Raw genomic sequence first — 9217 nt, forward strand, 5'->3', positions numbered from 1 at the left:
CAGTAATGAGAACCTAGTTCTAGGTTGTCTCTTTAGAAATAACTCTGCGGGTGTTCTACCCGTCGTGGTATGAGGACTATTACGGTAAGTAATAAGGAAGTTTGCTAACTTGTGGTGTAATGACAAGTGGATTATCAAGTAATTGCTTAATTAGCGCCTTCTTCACAATTTGAACGGTACGTTCCGCTGCCCCATTGGAAGCAGGATGATATGGCGCTACACGTTTATGTATTATACCATTTCTAGTCATAAACTCGGCAAAGTCACTAGAGATAAACTGGGGCCCGTTATCCGAGACTATCTCTTCGGGTAACCCATAAGAACTAAATAGTCTTCTTAAAATATCAAGAGTTTTGTTTGTTGTGGTAATTTTCATTGGATACACTTCTACCCATTTTGAATGACTGTCTAAAACAATGAACAGATGTTGACCCTTTAACTCAGCATAATCAACATGCAACCTCTGCCAAACACGACTTGGCCACTCCCATGTTTGGAGTGGTGCTAGAGGTGGTTTGTTTCTGACAGACAGACATGTTTCACATTGGCTTACAAGATTCTGAATATCTTGGTCTAACCCTGGCCACCATAAGTAGCTTCGAGCTAACCCTTTCATTCTACATATGCCCATATGCCAAGTCATTTAATAATGTTGACCTAAATTTGCCAGGTATTACTACTCGTAATCCCCACAAAATACACCTCTTGTCAACTGACAATTCATTTCTGCGTATGAAGAAAGGCTGTATATCTTTATCCTTAACATGGTTTGGCCAACCATTCAAAACGTAATCATACACCTTAGCTAATAAGGGATCTTTGATTGTTGCTTTACCAATATCATTTGCCGTTATAGGTAAGTCATCAAAATATGAGAAATAATTTACTTCTACATGTTCATCTGTAGAATCTTTGGTAGGTAACCTAGATAACATATCTGCATTACAGTGATCCTTAGATTTCCTATAGACGATGTCATATTTGTACTATGACAATAGCGCTGTAGCGCTTTAAGCACCACTGCAGCAAATACGTGCGCTTTATAAATCTTATTGATATTATTACTATTTATCCTGATAAGACTAAATGCTCTCCCGCATTTACAAATCTCATGACATTTTTCTGCATTGACAACGTAAGTTTTGGGTTTCATGTAATTTACCAGTTTCATTTAAAGTTATGAATCACTTTAATTATCATATTTTTTATAATCTGGTAACTTTAATTAATTTTCATAGGTCTAATTATGGAGTATTTAAAACTATCGAGTTTGGATTAAGCTAATATTGCTTTATGTTATAACATACAGTCTCAATAAAAGTTAATTCATCTACAAATATTTCAGATTACTCTGCATTGCATCAATTTATTCATACTAGTCAATATTTTTAAATGTCTGTATTTATTTAGATTCTTAGGCTTATGTTATATTCTCATCCAGCAGTTTATAATTTTTTTTTTTATTGGTGAGAAAACTCCTGGTGGTTGCTTCCCACGTCTAACCAAATCCTCTTTATTATGTCCGTTATGACTTACATTTATAGTTAATCAAATGTTACAAGCATTGCAAGCTCTTTCTTTAAAGCAATGAATCCCAGGTAAGTTCATGTATCATCTTTCAGAAATTATTGTTCTGTCTCTAAAGTTTTTTGTACTTTTGTATTTTATCGAAATGTTATTTTAGCAGTGTAAAATTGGTCCATGGCTAATATGTAAAATGAAAACCACCTAATTTTTTTTATTACCTAGCTTTAACAACAAAATATCTGCGTTTTGCCACTTTAATCATTGCAAGAAAAGTCATTGTAACTTTCCAGGAAGTCATAGGTACTTAAAAAATAAACTGGGAATTACCCATATCTTTGTGGTTTGTAGAAGCGTATGAAATAACATTCGACTACGAAATAGCCTAGTAAATTCATTTGAGCCTTAAAAAAGTTATGAACAAATGAAATGATAACGTAAAAAAACTGTTGTATGCTCATAATTAGTCATGATGTGCCTGTAATGTCATCATGACTATATTTAGGCATATCACAATTTTTTGGCAAATATTAGTCTGGATAGGCCTTACTCCTAGAATTAATTAAACTTTACTAGAAAAAAAAATTAGATGCGCTTGAATTGTGCCTGCTGCCTATCCCTTTCTAGGTGAGTTAACTAATGCTAAACCACAAAAGTGAACAAAGATTTAAATACTCTCATACATCTAATGTAGGCATTCACATTAAGTTGTAGCCCACACAGAGGACATTGAACGTCGTTGCGATATTTAAGTTTCGACTATGGAAGATATGGAAGCTTATTTCGTTAGATCTCATGGAATTTGTTGTATTCATTTCGAAATTACGGAATTGTAATTTTTCACAACTTTCTTGAGGAAGAAGAACTCGCCTAAATCAAAATGCTACCTCCGTGGCCGAATAATTGTATATATAATTTCCAGCGGTGGGATACTGAATATATGACGGAAGAGCTGTTTGGGCTCTCTTCACAAGGAAGCTGAAACTTCCAATATTGTTTTTGCAGATGTGTATCGATATATAAACTCTGCAGAAATAATAAAGCCATTTCAACTTTAGTTGCTGAACATTTTGGAATACGTCTACAATTGGAATTGAAATGGGACTAAAATTGTTTATAGTTTTGGCTATAATTACGAAGACCTCACTTGCGTGTAAGTAGACATAATCATGTTAATCTTTCCAATTTAATATAACATAAAAATAACACACTATTTGGTGATATTTGCTTTGCTTGGCTTGAAAGAATAATCAATATTAGTAATTAAAAATATGATGTCCTTAGCCAGATTTTAGCTTGGCATACTAGGATAATTAACATGTGATAAAAGCAGCAAATGAACTTGGAAGCAGTTAGGATATATTGGATAAGATGGGATGCATTTACCATTTTTCTTGAATAAAAACTTTAAATGAAATATTTTACCATAAATAGAATGAAATAATACGTTATACTATGCTGTTATAACCAGATATGGCAGGCTACGAAATTAACAAGAGGTATACCTATGACTACAGTGTGACAGTTTCCTCATTTTTCAATGGAATGTCTGCTGATGACGCCAGTGTTGTTCTGAACTGCAAAGCAGCCATAGAAGTTGTGGACAACTGTGAAATGGTTTTGAAGGTACGTTATCCTAAATGTTGAAAAAGGATAAACTGTATCTGTATGCATTTAATATTTTTGTTCGTTTCAGTATTTATTCAATGTTATACATAATATGTACATCTTGCTTAGAATTAAATTCAATACTGACATTTTCCTCAACAATAGTTGTCTGATCTTTAAACTTTAAGCAATATATTTACATAGAAAGAAAACAGGAAACTAAGTAAACCTTTAGTATAGTATTTTATTTAAACATATTTCGACCTGACCTCAGGTCCTCCTCACAAAATAAACAAAACAATAAAAAAGACACAAAATCGGTTCGGAAAGGTCTTTCCTTGGTGACTGGAACTGGCAAAGGTAATCTAATGTTGAGTCGGAATCATCATTTGATTTACAAACTTTATGCAATGATCTTAACAATTTTTTCTCAAGATTCGACATCCATGATTTTAGTGAGGACGTGCATAGCATTTGTGATCTTTTGACCAATGATCTACACACAAGCGATAGCATCACAGTCAGTGTTGACGAGGTAACAAATTCCTTTAAATACCGCAAATCTTAACCATTTTTTATCAAGATTCGACACCCATGATTTTAGTGAGGACATGCACAGCATTAGTGATCTGTTGACCAATGATCTAAACACAGCGATAGCATCACAGTCAGTGTTGACGAGGTAACGAAATCCTTTAAGCGCCTCAAATCTGGCAAAGAAGCAGGGCCAGGTGGTCTTTCATCTTCATTGCTAATGAATTATCTTCTCTGTTCTGCAAAATGTTCCAATGGCGTACATACAGTTCCAAAATCGTCGAGTGTTCCTGTGCCAAAAAAGAATAAAATATCTAGCCTCAACGACTATTGACCTATTGCCCTTACATCCATCCCAATGAAGTGCCTCGAAGCTATTATCAAAACGGTAATCACGTCCGACTGTAGTTCACTACTAGACCCTTTGCAGTTTGCTTTCTGCTCGAAAAGGAAAGTCAACGATGGAAAGCCACAATGCCCCACAAAGTCCACTCGCACCTTGAAACGCCAAAATCATATGTTCGGTCCATATTTTCGTCTGCTTTCAACACGATCCAACGGCATTTACCTCTTCAAAAACTCCGCAACACCAACATTAACCCACATCTCTCACTCTGGATAGGGAACTTTCTCACCGCGCGAAAACAACATATCGATTGGCAAATTTAAGTCTAATGGAACTCTAACATCTACCGGAGCACCTCATGGTTGCGTATTATCGCCTTTACTTTTCTCACTTTATATTTAACTTTGGACACTCATGACTGCTGCCTCATTCGATATGTCAACGACACCTCTATAATTGTTTGTTTTTTTTAATTATTAAGAATGACAATGAAAATATTTATAACGAACTTCTTAATAATTTTGAGTCTTGGTGTAATGACAACTATTTCAATTTTAACGTTGACAAAACTAAAGAGATCATTTGATTTTAGAAAAAAGAAAGACGAACCTGAAAATATAATGATTAACAGAAAATGTATTGATATCGTTTCAGAGTAAGCACCTTGGTTCAATACTAGATAAGCTTAACTGGATCAGTAAAACATCTCATGTCTGTAAAGGGGCCTACCAAAGAATTTATTTTTTAAGAAGTCTCAATTCATTCAATGTCAGCTCTAACACTCTCTTCGTGTTTTTTAAGAGTGTTATCCTCCAGTCTTACTCCCTGTAACAAACACAAGCTTTTTGAAAAACTGAAAACGGCATAAAGAATTATTAAAGCTGAATTAGATGGTATTGATGATATGTATCACCAGACAGTCCTACGTAAATTAGATAAGATCATTAATGACGCTTCACATCTTTTAAACTCATTTTACTTAAAAAACAACTCAGGTAGAATCCGCCCTTTGAAATGTTTCTACATCTAGATGTAGAAACCAATTCGCACACGACTCTATTTTTGTATTTAATGACAACTTTAGCAGACAGACATCATATAATCCTATATTTTATATTAAACCTGCCATATTTTCTCGGTTTTAGTTGTCTCGATTTGCAATATCTGGTTACACAATTTTTCTGCAATGATTGGTCTTTCTTTTAAAATTTTCTGGTATATAATTTTTAATGTACGGTATTCGCGCGATTAAGCGCCCGTTTGAATAAGCGCCCCTCTCGAATAGCACCCCTCTCGAATAACCCCCCTTCGTGAACGTGAAAATTTCATTAGGCGCCCCGTTTGAATAAGCGCCCCCTTCTAATTTGAATAATCTAATCAATCCTGGGACTGGATTTTGGCATGATTTGAGGTGTGGAGAGGAATCACATTCTCCTTTAGTTAATATCAAAATGGGATGTTTGTCTTGGACAAATGAGAGCTCCCTGCACAGACAGTGTATTTCCAACTTTCATTTTCTTACATAGACTAGTCTATAGCCTATAGCCTAGTCCTACTCCTTTTCCGACAATTTGCACCTTTAACACATTCTTATTTGAGTTTTCAAGAAAATCTGCAATGATCATGCCGTCCTGCTAATCTCAATCGGCCGATGGCCCACAAGCTAACCACCACCATTAATTTTCATCTGCTATTCTGCTGTTATGTAATACTGTACTCACAACATTCTTGTCATGACAAGCCATGCTCTGTGGACGAATATCTTTTCCGCTGCACCACCATTCGCAATTTGCGGTGTCCTGATTTTCATCTATTTTTGTAAGCGCCCCCTCAATTTCCCCCCCCCGTTCGAATAAGCGCCCCGTTTTAATAAGCGCCCCCAAAAAAGTGCAAAAAATTTTAAGCGCCCGGGCGCTTATTCGCGCGAGTACGGTAGTTGTTCTTTTTGTTCTATTGTTTAAACTAATTTTATCATATATCTTGTTGTACTGTCGACAATAAATTTCCCTGATTCCTTAGCGCGCATATATATATATATAATAATCATCAAAGGAAGGTAAATACAGTGTTAGAATAAAGGACATAATAATACATCGTGTAGCAAGGCTCTCAACGAATTTAGCCCTGTAAATAAATGAATAAAGAAATTGTGTTATAAACTGCCTCTGGCGGGACTCGAACCTGCGACCTCTCGCTGTCAAGGCAAGCGTCATAATCATTAGACCACGGAGGCTTCATGGTTGAACAGATTCAAATACAACCAGATACACTCCATTACACAATAGGTACAGCTAGAAACAATATAGGTACATATAATATAAATCAAGATAGCCGTTAACACTGTTAAATTATATATAATAAATCATCAAAGAAAGGTAAATACAGTGTTTAATAAAGGACAATAATACATCGCGTAGCATAGCTCTCAACCTGTCTCTTATACACATCTAGATGTGTATAAGAGACAGCCATTACACCAACCCACTCTCTCATCATTAATGATTAAATTGGTAGGCATACATACCACATATGCCCTTCAAATTAGCCTCATTATAATAATTTATTAGGAACTGCACTTTTCAATCAGTGGCACACTTCTCAATCGAAGGTGCGTCCAAAACAAAATGTACAGTAAAGTTCACAAAAAAGACTTATGGAAGGTAAATACAGTGTTACAATAAAGGACATAGTATTACATCGTGTAGCACAGCTCTCAACGAATGTAGCCCTGTAAATAAATAAATAAAGACATTGTGTTATAAAATTCCTCTGGCGGGACTCGAACCTGCGACCTCTCGCTGTCAAGGCGAGCGTCATAACCATTAGACCACGGAGGCTTCATGGTTGAACAGATTCAAATATCACCAGATACACTCCATTAGACAATAATTACGGCTAGAAACAAATAGTTGCATATGATATAAATCAAGATTGATTTATATATATATATATATATATATATATATATATATATATTCATATTATGTATATATATATTCATATTTTTCATTATAACATCGTATCATTATTGTCTCTGTTTTGGATATTTTTCTTGTAGGTTTCTGAGGTTATGATTCAAGATAAGAATCAAAACGGTTCATTTTCAATTTCCAAAAATAATGAATACCTCGAAACGTCCTTGATGAGATACGATTTGCGCTTCGGTTATGACATAGGCCGCATTTCAACGGTTTGCCCAAAAGAAGACGAGGAAACATGGGTATTGAATATCAAGAGGGGTATTTTATCTGCTTTCCAAGGCACTTCGTTGCAAGTGATTGGGGCATCAGAACCGGAACAGATGTCTGTTGAGGTAATAATGGTTTTATACCTACCCAATTAAAAAAGTATCCTTATAACAAGAGACCTTATGCATGTATAATCATATTCGCTGATAGCTACTCTTCATGAGGTTTTTATTGCATCCGGCTATTTATAATAACTGTAAAAGTGATTTAAAAATAAAAATAAAGGATACCTCACATACAGCTTACAACAGTAATTAAGTAATTAACATACTGGGCACAGTGATTCTTTATATATTTCGATCTTTAGACGGATGTTACCGGTATCTGTCCTGTACAACTGAAGAGGGTTAGTAATTTTAAGACTATTAAGTTAAAAAACTTCGAAAGATGCAAACAACATATCAAGATAGACTCTTTTCTCCAGGGCACTCAATTTCTATCCTACGCAGTAAGTATTTTTAGTGTTCATTGCGTTTCTGATTTCTTGTCAAGCAAAGGAAAAAATAATAATAAGTGGTCTATCGGGGCAAACACGCATTGTTAGCAAGTGGCCTTAGAATAACACAAACAGCGAAATATCCCATCGATTGTTATATGACTATCTCTGTTCAAACACCATGGTTAAATCATATTGGACCTGAGCAAAAGTTAATAAAAATATAAATAATGATTAATAATTTTACAGCCAACCGTGAGTGTTCTGAACAGCAGTCAAGTCTGTAAACAGACATGGTCTAATAAGAAGCTTCAGCGAACACTGTGCCAAGAGAAACACCTTGTTATACCATTTTCTAGCGGCGAAAATGGTGCCCTTTCTACCGTTATACAATCCATGCAGATTACAGATATTGACACTAATGTCTCGTCTTTTGACGGTGGTAAGATGATTATATTCTTTGATAGGTCTATTTCATATTTTAAAATGGTAATTCCATTTTTGGGCCTTATTGGAAAGCTTACATGTCTCCTGTAAACCTACTAAGCTCTCCAGCATGTGGTGTCATGTCCAACGTACTGAGAGTAAAATAATAATCTCAATACAATAGTTCTTATTATTGCATAGAGCTGTGTCACGGGCAGGCTGAGTCTTCAAAAGAACCTATTTACAATTTCAACGATCATTACATTATTATTATAAACTATAGGTTAGATATCATCTAAGCTAGAGATTACGGTATATATTGGGCATTATCATTATTTTGATTTCAGAATTTATCAACAGGAAGACTGATATTCTCTTTGAACATGTCAAACATAGTAATTGTCTTAGCACGCAACAGTTTATTGCAACTCTTAATGAAGTTTGGAATAAAAGCAGTTTAAATATTCATCCAGAGGCTGCTAAACTGTTCACAAAGGTTATCTTTCAAATGCGCAAACTCAAGCAAAAACGGCTCCAGCAAGTGATTGATAGGGTTCTTGATGACAGTCCATGCAATGACCGGCTCGCATTCAAGTAAACCAACATTATTTGATTTTTTCTTTAATTTTTTATATATATATATATATAATTTAAAAAATCATATATATATACTTGTATATATATATGTATATATATATATATATATATATATATATATCAATCTCTGATAGCATCGAAATACAATCTGCCGCCCTCTATTGTCAATATAATGTGCAACTGTGGCCATGCGCTGGCACCAGCCACATTGACAGATGATATAGAATTTGTAACCGAACGACACGCTGACACTTGCAATGCAAACACATTGTATTTTGAATTACAAAATTATATAACTTGTTGGAGTCTTTTAAATTTTGTTCCAAGTGTTGAAACTCATCGAAGGTCATTGGCAATGGCAGTTTCAAATCTCAATATAAAACCATGGTCTTTAACTAATACATGCTTCTACAACCTTCGCAATATTAATAAAGAATGACAACTTTATTTAAATGTATGTATATATTATGTTAAGCTCATATATATATATATATATAT

General features: G+C 34.6%; 2 protein-coding genes across 2 annotated transcripts in view; one reads left to right on the forward strand and one right to left on the reverse strand.

The window, feature by feature from the left end:
* Positions 1–79: 79 nt before the first annotated feature.
* On the reverse strand, positions 80–616 carry LOC117102420 (uncharacterized protein K02A2.6-like). The gene has a single exon (XM_033242674.1). It carries the CDS (start codon positions 614–616, stop codon positions 80–82), a length of 537 nt encoding a protein of 178 aa, XP_033098565.1.
* Positions 617–3007: 2391 nt separating this feature from the next.
* Positions 3008–9217, forward strand: part of LOC117102434 — a 25896-nt gene continuing 19686 nt past the window's right edge. Inside the window, exons 1-5 of the mRNA XM_033242696.1 lie at positions 3008–3150; positions 7071–7325; positions 7568–7708; positions 7946–8138; positions 8470–8716. Coding sequence (XP_033098587.1) covers positions 3070–3150; positions 7071–7325; positions 7568–7708; positions 7946–8138; positions 8470–8716 — 917 coding nt within the window. The 5' untranslated portion in view covers positions 3008–3069. The remainder of the gene's footprint in view (positions 3151–7070; positions 7326–7567; positions 7709–7945; positions 8139–8469; positions 8717–9217) is intronic.

The sequence above is a fragment of the Anneissia japonica genome, unplaced genomic scaffold (assembly GCF_011630105.1).
Source record: "Anneissia japonica isolate Jap-2015-1 unplaced genomic scaffold, ASM1163010v1 scaffold287763_len296007_cov137, whole genome shotgun sequence".
Classification (NCBI taxonomy): Eukaryota; Metazoa; Echinodermata; class Crinoidea; order Comatulida; family Comatulidae; genus Anneissia; species Anneissia japonica.

What these genes read in the sequence shown, in the direction of transcription:
- LOC117102420 (XM_033242674.1), bottom strand. Translation starts at nt 616, where the DNA reads ATGAAAGGGTTAGCTCGAAGCTACTTATGGTGGCCAGGGTTAGACCAA.